The sequence below is a fragment of the Ammospiza caudacuta genome, chromosome 7 (assembly GCF_027887145.1).
Source record: "Ammospiza caudacuta isolate bAmmCau1 chromosome 7, bAmmCau1.pri, whole genome shotgun sequence".
NCBI lineage: Eukaryota > Metazoa > Chordata > Aves > Passeriformes > Passerellidae > Ammospiza > Ammospiza caudacuta.
Window position 1 is genome coordinate 43,720,068 of NC_080599.1, and position 24,898 is coordinate 43,744,965.

General features: G+C 49.0%; 3 protein-coding genes across 4 annotated transcripts in view; 1 reads left to right on the top strand and 2 right to left on the bottom strand.

The window, feature by feature from the left end:
- Positions 1 to 616: 616 nt before the first annotated feature.
- Positions 617 to 11,332, bottom strand: LOC131559674 (NADH-cytochrome b5 reductase-like). The gene is made up of 8 exons (XM_058808091.1): positions 11,310 to 11,332; positions 10,413 to 10,521; positions 9,822 to 10,013; positions 8,831 to 8,979; positions 7,624 to 7,711; positions 4,499 to 4,603; positions 3,198 to 3,401; positions 617 to 1,601 (listed from the first exon to the last, which is right to left on the bottom strand). The coding sequence occupies exons 1-8, from the start codon at positions 11,330 to 11,332 to the stop codon at positions 1,398 to 1,400; spliced, it is 1,074 nt and encodes a 357-aa protein (XP_058664074.1). The 3' UTR covers positions 617 to 1,397.
- A 117-nt stretch (positions 11,333 to 11,449) lies between these two features.
- On the top strand, positions 11,450 to 15,426 carry MRPL37 (mitochondrial ribosomal protein L37). The gene is made up of 7 exons (XM_058808893.1): positions 11,450 to 11,840; positions 12,068 to 12,251; positions 12,712 to 12,827; positions 13,331 to 13,516; positions 13,785 to 13,942; positions 14,437 to 14,640; positions 15,200 to 15,426. The coding sequence occupies exons 1-7, from the start codon at positions 11,450 to 11,452 to the stop codon at positions 15,275 to 15,277; spliced, it is 1,317 nt and encodes a 438-aa protein (XP_058664876.1). The 3' UTR covers positions 15,278 to 15,426.
- A 5,216-nt stretch (positions 15,427 to 20,642) lies between these two features.
- SSBP3 (single stranded DNA binding protein 3) overlaps positions 20,643 to 24,898 on the bottom strand; it is a 54,153-nt gene continuing 49,897 nt past the window's right edge. For both annotated transcript variants that reach the window (XM_058808714.1, XM_058808713.1), the window contains 9 exons: positions 24,019 to 24,083; positions 23,871 to 23,919; positions 23,651 to 23,686; positions 23,409 to 23,463; positions 22,923 to 22,993; positions 22,136 to 22,214; positions 21,905 to 21,933; positions 21,625 to 21,726; positions 20,643 to 21,023 (listed from right to left, as the gene is read on the bottom strand). In XM_058808714.1, coding sequence (XP_058664697.1) covers positions 20,994 to 21,023; positions 21,625 to 21,726; positions 21,905 to 21,933; positions 22,136 to 22,214; positions 22,923 to 22,993; positions 23,409 to 23,463; positions 23,651 to 23,686; positions 23,871 to 23,919; positions 24,019 to 24,083 — 516 coding nt within the window. In that variant the 3' untranslated portion in view covers positions 20,643 to 20,993. The remainder of the gene's footprint in view (positions 21,024 to 21,624; positions 21,727 to 21,904; positions 21,934 to 22,135; positions 22,215 to 22,922; positions 22,994 to 23,408; positions 23,464 to 23,650; positions 23,687 to 23,870; positions 23,920 to 24,018; positions 24,084 to 24,898) is intronic.

A 24,898-nucleotide genomic window follows, 5' to 3' on the forward strand; every position in this document is an offset into this window, starting at 1 on the left:
TGCAGCTACACTTGATTAATTCCAGGCATTTGGTAACTGGAGACAAATCTCAGCAGTGCAAAGGGAACTTACACTCCCTCCCAAATGTGTGAATCAAGCCACCACTTCAGTGCAAGCTGTGTTTTTTTGTGTAACAAACTACATTTCCTTTGTGCAAGGTGTAGTGTTAGACACAGGTACAAAAGAAGCATGAATGATAATGCAATAACCATCTGAGACAGCCTGGGAAACCCCAACACAGGGTGAACTGGGAATGAACAGAAAAACAAAAGGTGTGCAGGACTGCTGTATTTCCAGGTGTGGATACTAAACACACCAGTTTGAAAAGATAAAAGAATGGATATCACATACCTCAGATGAAAAGCAGCAGCATTTTGGACTGAAAAAAGAGGAAGAGGCCCAGGTGCCCAGGCTGGGTGCTGTGCCAGGCTGCCATCCCTGAGGGAGCTCCCTGTCCCACAGGGAAGCACCCAGCAGACCCTATGCAGCTTTCTCTCCTCAGGTGGTGTTCCTGTGTGCTTAGGGAACCTCCTCAGGCACCTGAGAGTCCTGTGACAACATCAAACAGCTGTTTATTTGTAAAGAGGTTCAATTTAATGAGCCAGGGTTACGATACAACACTTAGGGGACACGGAAAGCAAACAACCATTCTCCCTGACAGACAGCAGCCACCACCCAGCCATGCTCTCCCAGATTTAGGACATGCTCTTTGTGTCCCCAGGTAGCATTTCTAGGGCTAAGCACAGGGTAGGTAACACAGGCTGTGCCAGGGCAGGAGCTCAGCCTGCCTAGGCTCCCCCTGGACAGAATGTATCACTCCTTCCTTGGGGATACACTTTCCATACATGGTTGGGATGGCTGTTTTCAGAGATCAGTGCCACCTTCTCTGTATTAATGTACAGTGGGCCAACTGAGGCACAGTGAGGCTGAAGGGACTTGCCTGACATCAGCCTGCACATGACAGAACCAAAGTGATCCCGACTCTGCTGTCCCCTTGGCCTGGCAAGGATCCCTGAGGATTAGATCTCTCCTCTGGACACCTAACAGGGCACAACCCACTGCAGAATAACACAGACTGCAAAGCAAGTCACCAATCCTCATATTACTGCAGAGCTGTGTGTGTGGATGCTTTCTAGTACCCCCTTAGATCTCCCTTTTAAAATTGCACCTGAAGACTTCCATTAAAATTGCCATGCAGGTCCTTGAGGTGTAGGTGGCACACCATGTACCAGCCACTCTGGAATGGCACCCATTCCTTAAAACACCCCAGAGTGAGGATCAACAAACAGCTGCTCCAAGGAGCTCTGTCTGCTGAGCAGGCCCTTCTGTGCAATGTCTGCAAAGAAACAAGGACATCCAAGGCTCAGCCCAAGGTTCCTCAGGTCAGGAATGTACTGCTAAAAGACAAAACAGGAATCTTCTTCAATTCCTGCAGCTTTCAAGTATCTACTCATATCTTCATTGAATGCAGAAGAGCCACAAATTAATACAAATGGCTTTCTTCGACAGGAATTCACTATTGTCTTCATCAAGTCCTCATTGAGATGACCAGTGTACGTATTTTCCTGGTAGCTCCAAGGAAGTTTTTCCAGCGAAGTTTCCTGGAAAGGTAAAAGTTTTGCTGTGTATGACACTAAAAAAGACAACATTCCTTAGAGCTCAATCTCTCTCCTCCCCTCAGAGTGGGGCACAGGATGATTTTCACCTTTGTGACACCATGTGGGTGACACTGACCCTTCTGTGAGCTGCATTCCTCTTCCCAAGCCCAGATGAAATACTTCCCTGCCATTCACTCTGAGGGGACTGAACAAAACCAGAGTGTAACTATCACAAATAAATGCTGCAGAACTTTTTCCACTGAGAACCATCTCCCAGGGCACCTTTCCTATTCCCAAATCCCAAGTCTATTCCTCTCCACTGCCTCTCCCATTCCTAAGCCTCTTTCAGTCCCATCTCCCTTGACCAAAACTGAAAGAAGGCAGCTCTGCTCCAAAGCCAGCTCTGATCCCATGAGAAGTGCCAGCTTCTGTGGTGCTGGATCCAGCAGGGACTCCCCTGCTGCAATTAATCAGGAGCAGAAGGTGCTCAGATGTGGTGGTGACAGGCAGCACAATGAAATACAGACAGATACATAATCCCAAGAGGGACAATGCACGAGCCAGCCTTGGACTACCACAAACCTGCTAAGAGAGGAGGAAAAAGGGAGAGAGGAGGGGCAGACAGTGTTGACAGGGGTCAGGTGGGCTTCGTGCCCTTCACTGATTGAATTTCAAGACCTCCTCATGCTCTTGAGGCAGCAGTCAGAGAGTTTAAACACCCTGAAAAGGGTATTTAAGCCATGTCACCAGAGACAATTATGGTTATGCTCCCACAGAGCAGCTGAGGGGGTGCCCAAGTCACCAGCACTTTTCCCTCTACCAAATCTCATCCTGCCGAGGCCATGTGTGGAACAGAATGTATGAGGCAGTTCCACTGTGAGAGATACAAGAAATGATTCATCTGAGGAACTAAAAATGCAATGGGATTCATTCCCTTAGCATAAATAATTCTTTCTATATCCTCCCAGCAATGAATCCTCATTTCTGACGGAAATAATTTTTAACCACCAAATCCATGCAGAACACAGGCAACTTTGGGACCAAATGGAAATGAAAAAGACTGTTCAAAATGTAAGACCATTGAGAGGTATGCCCTCATCCCATGAATGTGGCAGAAAAGTAATTTTACAGAGGGGGAGACAACTTTTAGAAGTTTAAAAATGGGTCAGCAAGGAAAAATAACTGCTGGGAAGTTGGTGCTAGCACACCAGAGGGGAGCTCTAGCCACGAGCCAAGAATGGAAGATAAGGACAGATTAAGGCATTGGTATCAGGAAGAAAGAAACAGCTTATTTGCTGTTTAGGTGCAACAACAACTGTCTGAAATGGGGAGGAATAAACAACAGCGACTATGAAACAGCAGGTCCATCCCAACAGAACAGGGAGCAGAGAAGAACAGTGATGGCCACTTCCCCAAAATTCTCCAGATGAGTAGCAGTGAGTACATGCAGCAGATTTAAGAACAGCAGCTACTGGATCATAAATTAGGCTGGATGACTGGGAAAGAATTAAGATCCTGCTTATGGAAAAGTGGAGGAGGCAGAGGCTCATCCAGCACACAGAACCCTGACACAAACATGCTTCATATCCATTTAATTACCTGGCTTAGGACATAAAATATTCTAATATTCCAGTACCGAGCCAAATCCTGCAGAAGAGGTTTTAAATAAATTTTGTCAAAGGTAGGGAAGCAGCCAACAAGAGTTACAAAGGTTTCATCCTCTTCATCATCTGTTATGGACTGGAGGATGGGAATCATTGGTGCAAGGCCAGTGCCAGAGGCCAGCATGAGGAGCTCTCCATGCTAAGAACAAAACAGAGAATTTGGAATGAGCTGTGGTGGCTGGAAATGGGTGTGCTCATGGTTAGTTCCTCTTGCTGCCACCCTGGTAAAGAATCTCTTGAGAAACAACATACCAGAAGGTCATGAACTGGTAAATTCAGATCCCAAAATGTATTTTACTGCAAAGGATTACAGATAGCACTTAAAGAGTTTACATATCAAATCTAACAAAACTGGATTTTTCCCAAATATAATAATTTATCCTAACTTTAGCCTTGATTTCAATTATTCATGTTTCAGTTTCAATTTTGCAGTACGCTTTGCTGACCCACTGTGGGCTTTCTTCCACTGGAAATGCTCCCTGGGTTCCTCTTGGTTGTTGCAAAGTAAAATCCTGAATGTCCTCTGGAGGGAATGAGTGTGTCAGGAAGCAGGACACAATTGCTCTGCATAGAGCTTGGCCACTCAAATGTTAGTTATTTTTGTTGGGGGAAACAAAAAACAACAAAAACAAATTCACAAAAAAACCCCAAAAGACTTTGGGATCTTAATGACCAGTGTTTCAAATTTGCTCCTCATTTGAAAGGTCAGAATTAAGTGACTGAGTTAGTGTGTGTGAGAAGCCTCCCCCTGAAACCAGATCTGCCTTTCCCTGCAGCCAGCCTGGTATTGGCAGGTGGGATCAGCGTTTGGGGAGCGACCTGACACCTCAATAGCCCAGGGAATACCCGGGAGAGGAGAGGATTAGCACCTCCCCTTCACCCCTACTCACTCACAACACAGAGATGTGGGTCAAATCAGGCAAAAACCCATCCACACTCATTGCTGGTGCAAAGAAGGTTCCCTTTGTTAGGCACATCAGGAACTCTAATGAAAGTGATGAACACAGAGCCTTGCTAATATTCTCCTGTCTCCCATCCACCTCCTCTTCCCTGTTAAATATTCTGCATTTCAAGAAAGTGCTCCGACTGACTGCTAATGCTGTCACACTGTACAGTAACCCAGGAAGTCTCTAAAATAATCATGAAAACAGTAATCAAATTGATGTCTTCCCTTCAGAGTATTGAACAAAGCTTGCTGCCACAGGCTGAAGCATCCTATGGCTCTTAGGAACTAACCTTGTTAGGCTGATATGGGAACCCTCCAAACGGCCCACGCCAAAAGACCACGTCTCCTCTTTTCCATGTTTTTATGTATTGTGACATTAGCCCAGCTTCATAGCACTAATAAAAAACATTGCACAAAAGAGAAGAATAATTATACTCCGTTGGAAAGTTTCCCAGCTTCAAGTCGATTATAAAGTTATCTACATTTAAACGAAAAGGGGACAAAAAACCATTTTGTGTATTTAAAAAAGAAAGAATGATCTGTTTGAAAAATAACTCAAAGTTATACCCAAAACAAAGACATTTAAATTAAATCATATTGGAACCATTCCAGCTTGACTATAATGTAAACACAACCCCCCTCTGACGCAGCCTGAATTTCCAAAACTGGAGAAAGCTTATCAGAGCTCTTGCTTACAAAGGACACAGAGAAGAGTGTCTTGAATGCAAAGCACAGTGCAGGCCTTCAAGTGTTCTCCAAATCTCAGGGTATGGGGGTCTGGAAATGCCCTCTGGGTACTGTTAGTTATATAAACACTGCATAGCTCTTGCTTTGTTTCAGTCTCTCGGATGCTGCACTGATACAATTAGTGACCCAAAGTCAGGCTTCTCATTTGTAAAACTCTTTGTTTTCAGACCAGATCATCTGGATGCTGAGGGATGCCTCCACAGTTCCAAAAGAATATGTTAATGTTGGCCCCATGGAAGAAAAACACGGGCAAAAAACCTGCCTCACTTTCCACCAGGCACAAACAACATTATCCAGGCTTTGCCTGCAGGAATGCTGCTCTCACTCATGACTGAGGAGAAGGGCTCAGTGCTTACTGGAAACTCAGAAGGGATGAGAAGCTGGAAAATGAAGGGCTTGTCCCAGCAGTCATGTTGCCATCCATGCCCTAAATGTGTGACCACTGGATGTTTTAAGAGGGAAATGTGAGCAAAAGAGCATCCACAGTCTGGGATGTGGCTGGAGAACCAGGAGTGGCCCAAGGAGCAGGAGCTGAAAAGCCCAAAGCTGCAGCACACAATGGGTCTCACAAGGATAAGCCTGGGGAAGAGCAACACAAGCAGGGGTCAGAAGATGGGATGTGATACAAGCCCACACAAAAGAAGTGTATTTGGGGGTATTTCCTGCACAGGCATTGGAGAGAAGCCTGGCTCCACACCCCAGTGCCTTGGCTGGCCACCAAGCTGCACTGCAGGCAAACAAAATTGGTGAACCACAAAGCAGCTCAGAAAAAGGCAGTGAGGGAGCCCGTGCTTGTGCTTGCAAGCAGTGTTAGCTAAGAAAGAACACAGATGCTCCTCCCCTCCCAGCCTCTCTCTTAAACCTGAAATATTAACAAGTATTAGCACCAGTTGTTACATTCAAAAGGTAAATCACACACATGTCCAGGCTCTGAGTTATTGTCAGAATTCTTTTATGTTCAGAGGGCTCTGGGCAGGTGCTAAGTCTCATGCAAAGAGTGTGCACTTGCTTCAGAGAAGCAAATTTTATACCTCCCTTCTTCAAACACATCCAGAAACCCAAGGCAAGAACAGAAAAGTTCACTTACTGCCTATTCCCAAAGGACAGGGGTAATGGAAACTAAAACAATCCTTCTTTCACCAAAATTATTTTTAAAAAAATTGAAAAGTGATTGAGTGGGTTTAAAATGAGTTTTTCTAAATAAAAAGGAAAAAAAAAATCTCCTGGGGGAAAAACCTCCACACCCCATTTTACATGGAGAGAAACCCTAACATTATAAAATCACTCAAAAAGAGGGTTATGCTCTGTAAATGGCAACTCCCTCACTCTTAACTGTAGTATCACAAATGCAATGCCATAATAACAGGAGATAGAAGGGTTTGAACAGTGCTTGGATTGCATAGTAATAATAATATACTACTTCCCAAAATTGCCTCAATAGTGTGAAATATACCACAACCTACAGAGTGAGTTATAAAAATGGCTGCTTTACACTGGGTGTTACCAACCTCTTTTGTCACTGCCAAAGAATAACTATAGCTCCTTTTGGGATGAAAGGTTCTATATAAAGGAAAGGTATCATTACAATCATTACTATTATTATTGAAATGCAAAACCTGTGAGTAATGAGCTGCTATACATGAAATTTCAGTCATCCTGTGAATGTATCCTATTAATGCAACTCAAATGCAACGTTTCTCTCCCCTACCACACACCAATTGCCACAAGAATGGGGAAATGACCCTCCCACAGGTGTCCTAGAGAAGCTGTTCACTTTTCTAAAGAGCAGGGTTTGTGTTAGAACATACAATGCATAATAAACCCCAGAAACATGAAATCCTGCAAGACAGGCAGAGAACAAGTGGCCCTTCTCTGCAAGCCACCTGGGATACCCAGCACTCTGAATTTCACACCTGTACTGAAGTCTGTGTCTGCCCTGAGGAGTCCCTAGCGACATATGGATGCAGTATTGGAAAAATGTTCAAGTCAGTATTTGCCACACAAAATAATCATTTATGAGCACCCTGAAGATTTACACGAGACAGATTTGTAGCCAAATCTCCTATAAAATCCTTTTGAACTCAACCAGCATTTTGTGGTTGACTCCATAAAGGTGAGGACATTTGTCCAAAATGGGCTCTGCCACCGTGTCCACCTCGAGAGATGCAGCCTGTGCCTATGGGACACCTGTGTCCCCTGTGGGCCACAAAGTCCCTCTCAGACTGCAGCTCCAGAGCCCTGTCTGCACACCAGGGGCAGCTGTCCACTGACAGAGGGGTGTCCTTCAAGTAAAATACAGAGGGGAGGATAAGGGCAAACACTTCCCAAAATCAGTGGTTCAGCTAGGTTGACAAATGGGTGTGATTTCAAAGGCAGCCTGAAAAAGCAAAATGAAAGGAGAGAAGTGGAATGGACACATCTTTCCATCCCAGGGGCTCCCCCAGGTGATCCCAGGGCTTCTGCTGCAGAGCACTTGTGCGTCAACTTATTCTGCTTTCAGTTTTGTGGGAAAAACTGCAATTTCTATCAGCAAAGCAAAAATGCTTCAAAACAACAGAGAAACAGTCCATGAGGGATTTGAGAGAGTCTCACTTGAAACACTGACAGCATGCTTGGTTCCTAAAGAAAACACCTTATACTCTCATCCATATTGTCCAGGCTTACTTACTTTAATTAGAACTTCAAAGTAACCTTCTGCATTCCTGGGGCTAATTGGAGTATAGGCTCTCTGGACCTCCAAACCATCCACCACTCCTCTGAAGAGAAGAGAAACAGGAAACCCCTGTGACTTGGGTCATTTGGGGGGCTCCTGCAGCTCTCTGGGAGACAGGTCCTCTACCCAGTGGCCCAGCCTGTGCACAGATGCAAAACATTTCCCTTCCAGAGGCAGAAATCTGGGGGGAACAGAATGGCTAACAGCACCTTTTGTTTCCCAGTGTGGCCTCAGCTGTACCATATCCAGCTCCTGGACACACCCCTGAAAGGGATTTTGTAAGAACATGCAGGAGTGGCAAAGGGGAGAGAAAACACTTAAGTTTGCTGTTCCTTTTAGGCTGGGGTCACTTTCTGCATCCAGTCAGCATCTGGTAATCAAATAACAAAAGCCAAGGCACAGCCTTGACCTCGGGCCTTGCCAACACAGACTGTATTTTCCTGTAAGCCTTCCCTTTCCATGGAATTACCCACCCTGCTCTTTGCTACTGACCATGGGGATTGACTAAAGTGACCAGACCTTTTTGTGTGCAGTGTGATGAGCCAGGGCTGGAGGGAGAAGTGTGTGCTGTCAGCAGAGCCAGCTGCACACACCAGCCCTGAACGTACCAGGGACGTCAACAGATGCACATCAATGGCATCCTAACAGGACTTTCTCTATCTGGCAATGATCACCACAGATGGCTGAGAGACAGAAACTTTCCCCAAGTGGCCCCTTTCTGGCAAGCAGCAAACTACATAGGAGGGTTGTTTTGCTAGAAATCAGTCAGGCAGTGCTTGGGTACTGGGGTGCTCAGTTACCCCAAGATACAGGGCCTAAAATACCCAGCTCTGGGGCAAGTGCAGCTCATTGTCTTCATTCCAACAGGCTGGAGTAAATAATCTGTTGTAACATCTATTCTTTTAGATCTTTCTTTCTGCAAATGTATTTTCTTAATCACACCTAGTTCTGTCTGAGCCACCAACGCAGGGATAATGCTGAAGCAAACCACAGCTTTTACCATAGAATTAGTAGAGGCAGCGAGATCACGAGCTCTTTCATCTGTGTCATTGTGGAAGTACAGAAATCATGATTTGCCTGCTATGAAGCCTTTGTCTATTGACAAAACCCTATGTGTTAGGTTACATAATGCAGACTGTTTAACTAGCACAGAGAACAATACCTTAACACGATATGTTGTCCTAAACTCAAGCGCAGGCTGCTATTTCCCGGTAATTCAAATTTGTACTGGTAGGTGTCCTCTGTCAGCTGCTCCACCGAGCTCACGCTGAATGCAGTGAATGTATCTGGATTCAGCTCTGAATTATTGCTCTGCGAGAACAACAATAAATAATTACTTGGTTAGATGGTGTCTTTTATTATTTCATTTTTTCTCTGGAAGCAAACATGTGTGGTCATTTAGTGCCAGAGATACTCAGGACGTATATTAAACACTGAGGCCCGGCGCAAATTCCAGCTCTCTGCTGATTCATTATCATGTTCTGCAGCGTGCACTTTGGGATCTTGCATTTCTCCCCACCACCACCTTTTGAAATTACTTTTTTTTACACCTTACAGCAAGGTCATCCTATTACGACTCACTGCGATCATTTTCTCGTGTCTGGAAATAAACAGAAATAATTCTGCTAAAAGAGCCAAGCGCTGCTTTGGGGGCAACTTTGCAACCTGCTGATGGCCACAGTGAACAGAAAATATTGTCAGTTGTTTCAGCTGATCTTTTTTGCTTGACCCAGCATAGTTAATCTAATGTAAAAGGGCACTGACAGGCTTTAAAATTACACTCCGAAGACAACTGCTCCACCACACACAACACAGTGTTTTCTCACCATCAAAATACAAGTCTAAAAATCAGGCAGAGATGAGAAATGTGAGGAAAACAAAGCTTCTCCGAGGAAACTCGGAGAGGAGAAGCTGCAGAGCCAGAGCTGTAATGCGACACCAGGGAGAACTCTACACTTGGAAAATCACATTACAGCAGGGAGAGAGTGGCCAAGGGGGAGGGAGAAGGCTGAGTTTGGGGAATTGCATTTACAGCCCTCTCTTAAGGCACCACTTGAATTTATCCCTGCATCCCTCACCCACCCACCATCACCCCACACTCGAACGAGTACGATCAAAGCACAGGCTCCAGGATGCCATGAAGAGAAATCAACCTGCTCCTTCTTTCCCATGAGAAGGCTTTTGTCTTGCGTTGCTTTGGCTCTCTCCCACTGTGCAAGCTCCTTCTCGTACACATCGTAGATGCAGGGCTTGCAGCCGCTGCCGCAGCACTGGGATGGAGAAGGTTCCTGGGGCCTCAGAGCCAGCCAGTCCTCCTCGCTGGCACCCTCCTTGTCACTCATTGCCTGCAAAACACAAGCCCTGCATCACACCCAGCACGATGAAAAGCAGCTGGGTGTTTTCAGCTCATCAGCCGGGTGTTTTCAGAGGACCGAAAAATCTCTCTTGAGCATCTTGTGTGTATGTGTTAAACTGAAAACCTGGAGCTGATCTGTGTCTGCACACCCCATTTTTGTTTGAGCGCTCAATGCCTCTGCACAAACGCCAATCCTCACAGCCCAGAGCAGAGCCTGAGCCCAGCCTCGGGCCCTCCTCCCCAGACAGGCTGCCCAGGCAATGCTACACGCTTTAATCCCGCTCGTTCCGCCGTGCTGATTTCCTACAATAGAGCCGCTTGGTCACCCGGAGCAGAAACATCTTAAAAATCTGCTGCTTGGCCCAGGAGAAAGGGTGACAAACCCAACCGGCAGGACAATGGGTAACAAACCCAGGCACCAGATGCGGCCTGAGCTCTGCGCGGCTTTGGAACGGGGGAGGGCGGCGAGCTGAGAGCAGCGCTCAGAGCCAAGAGACCTGAGGCAAACAGGGCAAAGTCTCAGGCAAACAACCACTGTGGTTATGGGCTTTGAATATACAGGTAGGGGAGGCCAACAAGCACGGGATTTTATCGCTTGCTCCTGGTCTTCCCAATTAGTTTTACCCATTGAACACTCCTCAGATCAGAACCACGCTGCGGACATTGCGGGGCCCCTCCACCCTCACACATGGGCTGAGTGAATGCTGCTCACAGCGCGCTCGTGTCCGCATCCCTTGGACACAAAGCGGGCCACAGGAAATTGTGAAGCCACGGGTGACGAAGCGGAGGAAGCGAACACTTAGCGCTTCCAGCAGTTTCACTGTCAAGGTCAATTAATTAACTAACCTTCACCCCTGTAACAGAAACACGCTCATTTCAAAGGGGGGGTGGGGGGGTGGGGAACGGAACAGAGAACCAAAGGCGACTGGCCCGGCTTCCCACCTCTCTGTCCGGGGACCCGAGGCACTCACGGGCTATGAACGGAGGGTAACCTCCATGGCCGGGGGTGAGGCCGAGACTCGGGCTGCGCGGCTCGGGGCTGCGCGGATTTACAGAGTTTCGAGCACTCACTGTGCGCGCCCAGGGGCTCGGACAGGCCGGCCCGGGGCAGAGCGGACCCAGCCCCGGGACACCCGAGCTGGCCTCGCCGGCTCCCGCCCAGGGACGGTCTCTGAAGTGCCCCCCCCGCCCCACAGATGAGGAGGCGCCTCTCCCCGCCCACCTCCCCACTCACCAACCCAGCGCCTGCCCTCACCCGCCAGGCAATTTGCCGACCCTCCCTTACCGCGGGGCGCGCCTGCCCGCCATTGGCCGCCGCCGCCGTCAGTCACCGCGGGTGACGGTGGGGGACGAGCCCTCCCCAAGATGGCGGCGGGCGGGCGCTGAGGCGGCCGCGGGAGGAGGAGGAGGAGGAGGATGGCGGCGATGGCGGCGGGGCCGAAGGCGCTGAGGCGGGCGGGGGTGGCGGCTGCGGCGGTGACGACGCGGGGCCTCACCCGCGGCATCGTCACCCGCGCGGGGCGGCCCCGCCACCGCGCGCCGCTTCCACGCACGCCCTGGACCGTGCGCGGGCCGCCGCCGGAGGTGCTGGCGGAGATGGCGGAGCCGCGGCCGGTGCGGGAGCAGGTGGAGCTGGACACCGTCACGTACGCGGAGCGGCTGCACTACGTGCCCGGCCTGGCCCGGCCGCGCTTCCCGCCCTGGGAGCGCGGCTGGCGCGACCCCTGGCACTCGCCGGGGCCGCGCTACGAGGAGATGCCGCTGTACAAGGAGCGCGGGTGCTACATCTGCCATCAGGGTGTCCGCATGCTGGAAGGTACCACACACCCCGCGCTGTCCCTGCCCAAGCACTCGCCCTGCTCCTCCTGCCAAGGGTTCTCATCGCACAGAGTGTAAAACAAACACGGGCTGTGGGGAGCCTGCCCAGCCCCATGAGCTGCCAGGCAGCCTCGGTCACATAGGGAATGGCTTGGGTTGGAAGGGGGCCTGGAGCATCACCAGTGTCCCCTGTGATAGATAGATTGTGCTGGGTTGTGTTTCCAGGAGTCCGGCAGGCGCAGTGGCTCACCAAGACGAAGCTCGTGGAAGGTTTGCCCCCAGCCGTGCAGGCCATCATGGATAACCCGGCTCTTGGGCTCCAGGAGCTGGAGGAGAGGGCGAAGCACATGGTGTCCCACGCTCGGCTCTGGGCCACGGCAGAGGCTGCTCCCAGGAGGGAACGATATTGGTGAGTCCTCAGCTGTAGGGGAGGTTTAAACTTTACAGAGACAATTCATACTGAGCTCTTCTGTGGAAAGAGGGTCTGTGTGCAAGACCATCAGATTGTCGAACAAAAAAAGCAACAACCAAAGCAACAAATAAAACCCAATTCTGAATATTGGCAGTAGCACTGACATAAATACTATGCTAGATCAAAGCTTCTTTCAGGCCAATGTCTCTCTGTTTCAACTCAAGATCTACTAGCTGATGCAGAGTATCAGTTTTTAAAATAATTGTAAGCATTACCTCTGCCAACTTGAAACAGGCCTGGTGTGTGTGATACCAATCTGCAATCTCTGCTAACTGTTTGGGAGTGCTATGCCATTGTATGTTTTACATACAGTAATTTTACAGCATTTTTGCCCCAGAAGCGTCTGCCTGCTATTATGATCTCATTTTTATGTAACTGTTTCTTTCTTGTTTTACAGCCCAATGCTGTTTGAAAACCTGATACATATATGCCGGTTAATGTCTGGGAGGTATCCTGCTCTGAGTAAAAGGATGTTGGCTAGAAACTGCAGGATAGCAGCAACGTGGGAAAGAGGTCAGTTGCCACTATGGTGGAAGCATTTAGCTCTGTAAGATAAGAGGGGTAGCAAAGCTCCTGGCTTTCAGGCTGAGGATTTGGAAGAAATTAAACAATTTCTGGAACTGGGTAATTCTTTGTGGTTTAAATAGTGCTGTTGGCATTGTTGGCATGGGCAGCCTTGGATGATGGCAGGATGCTGTCCCTGAGGAGATTATTAGGTGTTAATCAATATTGACAAGATGGTGGGAGAAGGGAACCAGTCTCTTAGACCTGATTGTTTATTTTCTTATGTCCTAAATCAGTGCTGTTGTTTTTCTAAGGATGTTTAGTTAAGAACTTAGCCCTAGCAATTAAGGTTGGCATTTTAGAAGAACCCACAGCTGAGCTACTATTTAGGATGGGTTTGGAGGTGAGGGGGAGAGAGTGAGCCTTGCAGAACAGACTGGCCAAAGGAAATGTACATCTTTCCCTGGTGTTCTTTCACCAGTGTTTGACTGTGGCCTAATTCCCCTCCCCAGAATCCATCCTCCTTCAGGTCCGTGGCCTGAGTGGAATACTCATGAACTCTATGAGCCCAATAGCACCAGTAGCCTCCAAGGAGGAGATACTGGCCACCAAAGAGCACGTTCTGGAGACCTTCTATCCCATTGCGCCCACCATCGACCTTCAGGAGGTGAATGTGTACAAAGAGCTCAATGATACAGGTCAGTGCTGAAGAGAATTATCTGTGTTTGGGGCTCCTTGTTCTACTGGGGCAGCTGAGAGTAGGGAGTGTGTGGGAATGAGGGGACAGCTTTGCAGTGCAAGTGGTGTAGACCTGTGGTGGGTGAGTGTATTGTTGCCTAAGCAGGACTGAGGACAAGAACTCAAACCCCAGCAAACAACTTGAGCAGTTCCTGAAGATAATGGGAGAAAACCTTGGCTGCCTGGCGTCTTCCTGAGCGGTTTCTGACATGAGTATGTGCCCTTCAGGTTTCAGAGATGGTTATCCCTACTCTCACCCTCACACCCTGTTCTTCCTGGAGTCTGCCAACGTTCGCACTGACAGGTTCAGACCGGAGCAGCTCCGTGCTAAAATGCTGATGTTTGCTTTTGGCAACGCGCTGGCCAAGGCCAGGACGCTCCACGGGGTACGTATGGGAGCCTGCTGCTCTGCTGGGCCTCTCTTCTCCCCCTGCTGCTGCAGCCCCTGCAGGCAGCCCTCAGAGCCCCTTACTTGTGTAATTTTTTACACCCCCTTGTGTGATTTTCACATCCAGGCTTCCCAGTCCAGAGGTGAAAACCCAACCTTCAGAAATCCACCGATGAGCAATGTTTGTGATGCAGTGGGGTGGTATGGGCAGGAACCAGGGAATAGGTTCAGCTGTAAAACTCTAACCCATCCCACAGCTCAGTATGTAAATTGACAGTTTGTTGCTGGCTGAAGGAGGAATTTTAATTAAACTACAAAATCTACATTCAAAACTTGTTTGACTAGAGTAATTTTCTGGGCAAGGTAACAATATATTTATTAAAATCTTGGCTTTAAACCAGCCCAAAGATGCAGAATCAGCAAGTACTCCTACAATTTCTGTTGTAACTGGCTTTTGAAACATTCTCCCCCACATGCCCCTTCTTTTCCTAGAATGATCCCAAAGTTTTGGAGCAGCCAATAGTGGTGCAAAGTGTTGGCACAGATGGACAGCTCTTCCAGTTCATGGTGTTCCAGTTAAATACAACAGACCTTGTCTCTAATGATGGTGTAAAAAACCTGGTCTGGATTGACTCTGATCAGAACCTGTATGAGAGAGCCCAGTGTGTCCCAGAAGTCAAGAAGGGAGTTGTTACGGTAAGGAGAACTTGGGAAATGGTGTTGGAAATGCTGCCCTTCCACCACAGCTGGGGGTCTGGGGCTGGCACAGAGCTGCAGCAGGTTTTAAACTAGCTGGAGGGACCCTCAGGGGACATTGGCCTCATTTTTACCTCAGCAGGTGTTTCTCAGGAGACCAGTTCCTGAGTGTTTGTGGTGCTGATGTGTGACATGCCAAGCTTAACGTGAACTCCTACATACAGATACTCCCAGCTGAAATCCACCATCCCATAATGTGCTTGTTCAAAGCCAGCTCTGAGGAAGGGAGCTCTCACAAGCAGCCTCTCTGGGGAGTAAATAGAGCACAGGGCTGCCAGTACTGGTTATACTGGGAGGGCATCTCACTCACAGGCAAAGGGGTTCTGCCCTCTGAGATTGACACCAGTGGAAGTGCCCCCACCCAAACCCTTCTGGGGAGGGAGAGCACAATTTGGAAGCTGCCATGCCTGAAAGTCTTATTCAAGCATGTTTAAAGCCGTTGTTTGTCTACATTAATCACTTCACTGCAAACTGAGCATCCGTGTCTTTCTCTCTGCAGAAGCCCGCTGGAATTTCTGGCTTTCAGCCAGACACATTCAAGAAGTTTCTGGCACTGTATCTGCATGGAACTGTGTGAAATTCAGCTCAAATGAAAATACTTCACCAACTGTACCTGCTGCTTCTCTTTGCCAGAACCGTCATATTAATTAAAGAAAGGTGGATTAATTTACTTTAAAAAATAAATTATATTGTTACAGAAAGTAAAATTTCTTTTTTTAAATTAAATAGTGCATGAAGAAACTCTTTCATTTTAGGGGCTCACTCCTCTGGATGTGGGTTAGAGAAGTCGTCAGATGCATCCTCCAGCACTCTTCCTCCATTGCCTGGGAAGAACATAAGCCAGTCATTATTCCTGTGCGCAGGCTCTGCTCTCAGTGTGCTTCTGCACAGAGCCAGACTCAAACCCATTCCCAAGGTTGCTTTGAGTCCCTCTGAATGCAGAAGAGACTTACAAAGCTTCAAGGGGAAAGCCTGAGCCACGAGGCTTTTTCATTCTGCCTGGCTTTGACTTTGTTTTACTCCTGGCTGCCGTGGGATGCGTCGTGCTGCCCTGTGCTTAGTTCCCAAAGCACTTAATCGGAGGGATTGCTTTGTTGGATCTGTAGAACCACAGTCCTTTTATCCCCCCAATCCTGGATGAAGAGACCTGTGCATTTGGGGAAAGTGGTGTAGAATGTAGCGGGAAACTTTGGTGCCTGTAGCTGGTATTTGCTGCTAAAAATACAAAGGAAGAATTTCTTCCTGCCACACAGAGTTAACTGAGCAGGAAGCATATTCTTTTTAACATGGGGGGATTAGTGTGGGTTTTGTAAAATGAAAGCTAAATTAGCTGCAGCCAAATGTAGAATGTTTTGCAGTTCTGGTACCCTCCAGCACATGGGAAGGGAGAGGACAGCCTGCGCTATTTTAAGGTGTGGAAGAGCACATTTCCAAGAAATTCATCTCACTTCAGTGCCTTGTGTCAGAGGCTGGTCTGTGCTTTGTGGTCCCTGGCCATCTGGATGAGCACCCCAGTTGTGTGTTCCAGCCCCAGTCCATCAGGCAGCTCCACTCTGCAGGTTTTGGGAACGTTCACCAGTCACATTTGAGGTCAACAATTGCCCCCCGTAAATTGGGATGCAATGGCTGCAGGCTAAATTAACAAATCCCTCCACAGTTAGCAGAAGTGCTTGAAAGAGAAAAAACCCTCATATAAGCATTGCATTGCTCTGCATCATCTTAATCCTGCCTGCTCCAGGGATGCCTCATTCAGCCCATCGGAGTGAATCTGTTCAGGTCTGTGGTTTGCAGCCAGGTGTTTGGGAATACATCCTAACAGAGCTGTGCTCTGTGCAGCCTGTCACACGCAGTGGGTGTTTCTTTCTCGGGCTGCTGCTCCCTCCCTGCTGTGTCACACGGACCCTGCCTGACATCCCCTCGCTCTTCCAGCTTCGGGTCATTACCCGTCCCAGGGAGGAAGCCCTGTAGGGCAGCCAGCTGCCCCTTAGCATTCCTGAGGAGAGAATTTCCCCCAGGAAGCCTGCTGCAAGAGCAGCTGTGGTGGAGAGGGGTTGTGTGGAGGTGAAACACCTCATGTGCTTCTGCTAGATGTGGGAATTTGTGAGGATGGTCTGTCTGGAAGAGGCAGAGTCCCTTCAACTGCTTTTACCTCTCAACAAAGACATCTCTGTCAGGGCAGGCAGTTGAAGGGGAGAGACTGAGGGAAGCTGGAACCCTGCTGTGTCCAAGCTGAACTGAGACAAAGCACAAGCACAGAGAGGGATGGACGAAGGCAAAGCAAAGGCAGTTTTGAAAAATAGCGGAAGCAGCGAGACATGGGATGGTCAGCAGGAAAACAAGGCTTTGGGGGTTGTGTGAGGCATCAGGAAACCACTGCAGGTGAGGGGATCATACACAGGGGTGTGAGGCCATGTCCCTGCTGTGCTGAGGCACAGCCACTCTCCCCTGAGGCCAGGGGAAGTGGTACTGGAGTGGTGCTGGAAGGAGCAGCTGATCCTTGTGCAGGGAGTGCTCCTCTGGGGGCTGATCCTTGTGCAGGGAATGCTGAGGGCCTGGAAGGGAGAGTGAAGCTCCCAGCTTGGCACGGATGCTCAGGTTGGCCCCTCGTGGTCCTTGCACCAGGCAGCCCCTACCACCTGTCCCTGGTGTCCTGCTGCACTTCCCAAGCACTCTGTGCCCAGCTCAGCTCTCCCAGTTCCTTCAGCATGGCCTGCTGGAACGGGCCCAGCTGAGGGAGGTGGGCTGGGGAGCCCAACAATGGGTCACAGGAGCACATCTGGGTTGGCATCAATAACTTATAAAGGCTCTCAGCAGACGAGTGGCGTTACCTCAGCACGGACCAGGGCCAGGCATTAACTTTTCATGAACGGCAGCCAGGGAAGCAGAACATGCACGAATGGGGTGGCAGGAGCCCGGGATGAGGAGGCAGAGGAGCCTGGATGCCCACAGGAGAGCTCTGCAGGACCCAGAGGAACCTGGCTGCCCGTAGGAGAGCTCTCCACCACTCCACACTCCCTTGCCCTGAACCGCTCCCACTGCAGAATCCAGCTCCACAGGCTGCACACATCGTGCCAACAAGTACACACCGTGCTCAGCCTGGAGCCCCTGGTTGTTCTGATCCTCCTCCTGCATTTAATTTAATGAAAACTAATGGGGGAGACAATTATCCCTGAGGCTGGGCTCAGGAGACGTTTCGAGGAGGGAACTTGGCAGTTTCATGGCGATATTTAATAATACCAGCCTGTAACCCTTAAGAACCATCAGGAAGGACTTTTCTATGCCCCACAATAAAAACACAACGGGCAGCAGTGCAGGAGCCTGCTGCTCTGGGCAGCCAAGCAGGGCCTGGGTAGGCAGGGATGGCCCCGGGGGCCTGGGAGGGCAGGATTTCCCCGTCAGCCTCAACCCCTCAGGGGTTGTGAAACCAAGGGATGGACAATGCTCACACTCTGCTTTCTGCAAAGGACAGGGGGATGTGATTGCCTGGACCAAAGGCCTAAAACTTTCCAAATCTTTCCTCCAGCCTCTGATTCAGCCCATTGGGGAACCAGGTTGTATCGCCTGGGTTTGTCCATTCCCAGTAGCTCCTGGAGCTGTTTGTTCCTGGGTCTGTGCACCCACCCAGCACCGCAGCTCTTGCCCAAGGAGGGGCACTGACCCCACTTCAAGCTCAATATTTATATATTTTTATTATTATTTATATATTTGAGAGCAGCACTCGTGTATTCCCCTCCTTTCTTACCTCCCAGCAGTGCAGGGCCCTGGCAAAGGGAAGTGGCAGCATGCAGCAGGGCAGGGCAGCCTCCATCACCACGCTGCCATCCCAACTCCCCCAGCCTCTAACGAGCAAAGCCTGGGGAGCAGTGTGCCAAAATCCCCCTCTTAGCCCCTAAAAAACCCCTTTCTTTCTGCAGCCTGGTGGGCTGGGTGTGGGGAGGGCAAGCATCCAGCCAGAACATCCTCAGCCCGGTGCAGACAACACCGACCATTTTCTAGGCTAAATTTTCAAAATGCTTTAAAAAAAAACAATTCCAAGAAAAAAGAGGCATCACTAAACCTCACCTAGGTCCTGAACTGCATCCTGAATCCCATTGGGATTTTGAATTCCCAGGCTCAGCCAGCCCTCCTAAAATGCCATCTCAGCTCTGCATCACCTCTGCTCCTGCACCCCAAATCTGGGGTTTGGCCCTTGATAAAGGTTGGAAAAAAATTCCTAACTCCCCCCCTGGGTCTGGCAGCAAACACCAGGAACAAACTGCAGAGCACCGAAATCAAATGTTTATGTTGATATTTATTACAGCAGGGGGAGGGGGGAGAAGGAGGGGGAACCGTTTCATTCAAAAAACCATCCCATACCAATGAAGACAATAATTTAGCTATTCATTTTAAAATACATTAAAACCGCTCCTTTCATTTCCTCACATCAGAACAGAAAAATTAAAATTAAAATTAAAGAAAATAGGAAAAAACCCCCCACGCCTGAACAAGATGTAAAGTGGAAAAGGTAAAAATTTGACCCCTTGGGGAGCCCCTGGGTATGCAATGCAACAAATCTGCATTAATTGGAAAATATTAACCTGACTGTAACTATGAGACTGACACCCTCAGACCCCCCCCATCCCACCCACCCCTCCCTCCCTCCTGACTTTCTACAGGTAAAGCAGAATGAAAATGCCTAGGAAAAAGAAGGCAAACATTAAAAAAAAATTATTATTCGTATTACACACTAAAAAAAAGTTGTTTTGTCATCTCATGTCTTGCAGTCAGAATAATAAAAACAAGCCAAATGTCCCCCAAAAACATTTCAATGAAGGGGTGCGGAAAAAAGACATCCCTTTAATAAAACATTATCAACAAATATCGTACACAAACTACAATGTATAATAATTTTTTTTTTTTTCCCCTCTCGGTAATTTTCGAACCAGACTACAAGGTAAGAAAAAACACTGAAACAAGATACAATGCTTTCAATAATCCGCACAAAGGTCAAATCCAAGGGAGAGAAGAATATTTTACAGAATATGATATACATGGAGCAGAAATGGGAGCTGGAGAAAAAACCAAGACCAAACTACAGGGTAGTGTCATGTACAGAGATCCCAACCCGCCGCCTTGGCTCGTCCCTTCCTCTCCCACCAGAAGGAAGGGCCTTCGATGCTTGCCATTAATTTTTATTTTCTTATTACAGAGCGAGCCTACAGAATAGCAAGGTTACATTTTAACAACAAGAATTCCTTAAAAAATATCTCCATCCAGTTCCAAATCATAGATAAGTGAAATCCTGACAAGAGCACATCTCTAAAGAAAAGAAATCCCCCCGCAAAATACCCCCAAAGCAAATAAAACCCCCAGAAAATCCCAAAGTTAGCTGGAGATCACAGTTTCAAAGTCCCAGGTCAGATTAACCCTTTTTTTTCTTTTTTTTTCTGGTGGATTTAAAAAAAAAAAAAAAGTTATTTTAAAAAAAAATCTATTTTTGCAGTGAACCAGCTGAAGGATTCTGGGGAAGGGAGGGACAAGAGATTTCTTCTTGTACTCAGAGGAGGGGGAAAGACTAACACAGTGCATGCCACAGTCACAGAGAGCAAGATCACGATTCATTGGAGGATGTGATCCTGGAAGGGGTCACCTGTTATATTAACAAGTTTATAACGAGGTGCTGGAGTCTCTTCCCCAAAGCAGATCTTGTTAACTGGAGGAGGAAGCGTTGTGCTGCAAACGAACCAAAAAAAAAAAAAAAAACCCCAAAAAATACACGGGAAAAAAAACCCCCAAAACCAAAAGGAAAAAAAAAAAAGAAAAAAAAAGAAAAACAGGCCTTCTGAACGAAAACCACCATTGTAAACTGTCCAGTTTATTTAAAAAAATGACTACAACAGAGACAACATGATTTCATATCTAGACTAGCTTCCTGGTGTCGCACGGCACAAACATACAACAGGTTCGGTTTCTGTCTTTATTTAAAAGAACAAAGCAAAGAGATCGGAGTTGGGTGCTAGAGGCTTCCGTTTGTTTCCAAAAAGAAGTGTCATGTACATATATAAACCCTTCTGCACAAAGAAGGGTCTTGTCATGTCTTGAAATATTTTAAGTTTTGTCCTTCATGTTTTATGGAATAAAAAGTTCAGCCTTTTTATTGCATGAAACTAAACCTGGGGTTTTGGCCCCCGCCACGCGTGTCCCTGCCCATACACCTAGCTTCTTCTTCTTCTTCTTCTTCTTGCATAATTCGTTGAGATCCTCCGAACGGCAGCTGACTCTCTTGATCCTGGAGAGGAGGAGGGGGAGGGAAATCACACACTCATCGTCATGCTGGGGGAATACTGCAAGAGAGACAGAGCCACGGTGAGAAACCAGGCGGGTCACAGCCCCGGACAGCCAAGGGAGGGATGCAAAAGGAGGCTGGTGACAACTGCACAGCAACCTAATTGGATCTAATAAACCAGGAAGAGAGGATATGCTGGAGACTCCAATTTATCAGGGCCCTAATCTGAGCTGTAACTTGCTTTTCCGGGAAGAAAATCAGCAGAACAGTATGGGGCGAGATGCAATTTGAAACAAATAATTAACATGCACATGTGTATATGCTGCTAATAGAGGGAGAACAGGAGGCATGTCTGCAGCCACCCACGGAGCCTCCAACGGGCCAGACCAGCACAGCCACCCCTGCAGCAGCTCCTCTCCACCTGTGCACCCATCCCACCACAGACCCCGAAATTCCACCCACTGCCTCATCTCCCCCTGCCCACCCTTCTGTCCTGCAGCAGCTCCCACACGGCACAACCCAAGCCCAAAAGGCCCCCACTGTGCCAAGCCCACCCATCCCAGTGCTGGGGCATCTGGGGACTGGCCCCCCATCCCCATGCAGGCACTCACTCACTCACTCACTCACTCACTCACTCACTCACTCACTCACTCACTCACATTGTCATTTTGGAAGGAATGGAGAAAGTTGCCTCCCAGCTCCCCGTCGTCTCTTGGAGTGCCCGGGGGATTGCTAATGCCACTTATGTTGTTTGGAGAATTCTGTGGGAAATGGAGAGGAGGTGGTGAGCAGGTCCCCACAACCCCCCAAAACGCCACAGGGGCAGGACAATGCCGTGGTCACATTCCCTGTGTCCCCATCCATCGGGGTCACAGCAGCACCCCAGTGCTGAGGGAAGGACTGAGCCCACAAACCCGCCGTGCAACCAACCCCACTTACTTTCGGAAGTCCATCTATGTCTCCTGACCCTGCAGAGAGGGGAGAGAAAGGAGAAGAGCCTTACTGGGCCTGCAGCCACAGCCCTGTGCCCCCCACAGCCCCGCTGCCTTCCACCCAAAGGCTCTGCTTTGAGCACGGGTGCCAGCTGGGGGCTGAGCCCAGGATGGGAACAGGCACACAGGACACTCTGCCAGTGTCCCCAGGGGATGGATGGAGGACACCAAGGCTCACCTAATGATCCGTTCATGTGATGGGGCTCCATCCCGCCCATGCCGCCCATGGGGCCGTCAGAGCCGGGGCCCATCGGGAACTGCGCAAGGAAAAGGGGACAAACCCAAAATCAGCCACAGAACGACCCCAAGCAGCTGCCACAGTGGCTCCTGGGGACTGTCCCTGCCCCAGCCATCCCTCTGCAGCAGGGCAACGAGGGAGGTATGGCAGAATCACTGAATTGCTGAGGCTTCAGAAGTCCTTTGAGATCACCAAGTCCAACAGTCAACTCAGCACCCACTAAACCACACCCTGAAGTGCCAGAGCCACACATTCCTTGGACACTTCCAGGGATGGTGACTCCACCACTGCCCTGGGCAGCACATTCCAATGCTTGGCAACCCCTTCAATGACAAAAAGTTTCTAATACCAATCTAAACATTCCCTGGCACAACATGGGGCTGTATCACCCACCCCAGGCTGTGGGGCTCATGGTCCTCTGGGTTCACCTACAAAATTTGGACCCAGAGCTGCAGCACAGCATTCCAACCAGAATTCCACAGGATTTAAGGTTGCCCACATCCCACAAAACCCAGCACCTTGGCCGGAGCAGCAGGACTGCTGCTCTCTTAATAAGCATAAAAAATTAACAAAGTCGCCCAAGAGTTAATCGCTTTTTGATGGTTTGTTTTATTTCTGTTTTGTAACAAATGACTGAAATCAATTAAACTGCTTTACTCTCAACTGATGAAGTTAATTATGATTTGTTATGGTATCTGATATGTAAATTATTAGAAAGCGGACTTACATTCGATCGACTGCCTGCGGGCGGTACTGGATTAATCATTGTGTAGATGTTGTCACTTGAATTTGTTGAATCTGTGGAACAGTGAAGCCCAGTAAGTCGGGTGATTAATTCATTTCTTAATTAAAACAAACTCATGCCACTTGAACTCATTCTTTTGTATTTTATCACCCAAAATTCCCTCTAACTACCACCATTTTCTGGTTAATTTGTATTTAATGAAGATCCACAAAGTTTTTAATCACAGAAATTCAACTGTGAAAAAGAATTCAACTCCTGGCTGGGAAGGGTAGGGTGGTTAATTCCTCACCTTCCTGAGCCCCCCAGCATCCAAATCCACAGGGGCCTGTAGGAACATCCCCAAATGCAATCCCAAAGTCAAGAAGCCCATGCTACTCACTTGCCAGAAAGCCAAAAGCCACAAAAATTGGTCATTACCAACAGGGCAGGCATGGCCCTGGACAGAGAGGGGTCTCAGAGGGCTCGTACCTGCAGGGCTGGGCATGATGGGTGTCCCTGGAGGGCCACCGCCGCCGGGGGGACCCTGTGGAAACAAAGCTGGGGTCAGATGTGCAAACATGAGCACTGCCCACCTTCCCATGTCTTCAAACACCTTCCCCAACTCCCAACCCCAAACCCAGCCCAGCCACCTCCCATGGCACTGACTCCCCCCAGACCACATGAACTCCTGACAAGAAGACAGACAGCAGGGGCAGGAGAGGAGGACTCACCACGTATGTACCAGGCGATGAAGAAGAGTATGGGATCTGTAGGGACAAGAGGGACAGGTTCAGCCATGGGCTGGATCCCATCAGGGCACAGCCTGGCCAGGATGGGAGTCCCAGCAGCCTAAGCAAGAGGCTGGGGAACCTCTCCTCTCATTAGCAGGGCTCAGTTAATGGGGAATGATCCCATTTGCAGGACATTTCCCAACCAGCCCAAGATACTCACTGAGTTAGCACTGCTGGGGTTCGGCCACGGTCTGCCAGCGCCCGGCCCCCTGGGGACAAAATTAAACAGGGGAAAAAATAAACCTTGTGCTTTTCTGCAGACACTCCCGAGCCCGTGGTGAAACCTCCCAGAGTGGGGATTGCCTTACATGTTAATTCCAGGCATGCCAGGACCTAGGGAGTTGGGTGGAGGTCTCATGCCGCTGCCGTAGTTCTGCAACGATAACCAAGGGTCAGTCTACCATAACGGGCAGGACACCAGAGACAAGAGAAAGGGGGAAAAAAGCCAATAAACAAACAAAAAACAAGCGGGTCTGTGTGCAAAAATGAGCTTTAAAAAAAAATTAATGACGATGAACATAAGAAGCAATTGTGTTTATAAAAAAACCCCAGGCAGCTGAATATGGATGGGAGCCAGGCTGAGCCCCAAAGTTCCCCCTCCCTGCTCTCTGTGGAGGGAAAACATCCCCCTCCCAGCTCTGTGCACAGCCCCCAGCGCCAGCAACAGCCTTTTGGATTTTTCCCTTTGTGCAGGAGAAAACAGGGGCAGGAGGAGGAGAAAAGGCACCACTCGGAAGGTTCCTGCTGCAGTGTAAGGATGAGGAAGGGCCGCATGAGCTCCCCCCCGAGATGGAGCACTCCTTGCTCCCTGGATGACTGCTGGAGTAGGGAACACCAAGCCAGGCTTGTTGTTTTTCTGTTGCTCCCCAGCTCTCTGCTCCATCCCCTGGAGCAGGCGAGGGCAGGCAGCCCCCTGGGCCCCCTCTCCTGCCTTATTCCTCCCTGGCTTAGCCTCCAGCTGGGACTGGGAGCCTCAGATCTGCATCCCTCATCTCCTAAAACCAGCTCCAGTACAAAGCCAAGCCCAAGGCAGTGGAGGAAGAGGAATCCCCCGAATGCTGCGCTCCATTTGGTCTGTGCTGTGCTCCGTGTGCCCTCCAGGCGACGTGCAGCCAGATTTAGGTCGCGTTGCCACTCTTCCCCTCCCACCTCCCTTCTCTTCTGTAATGCATCTTTTTGGACTGTGTT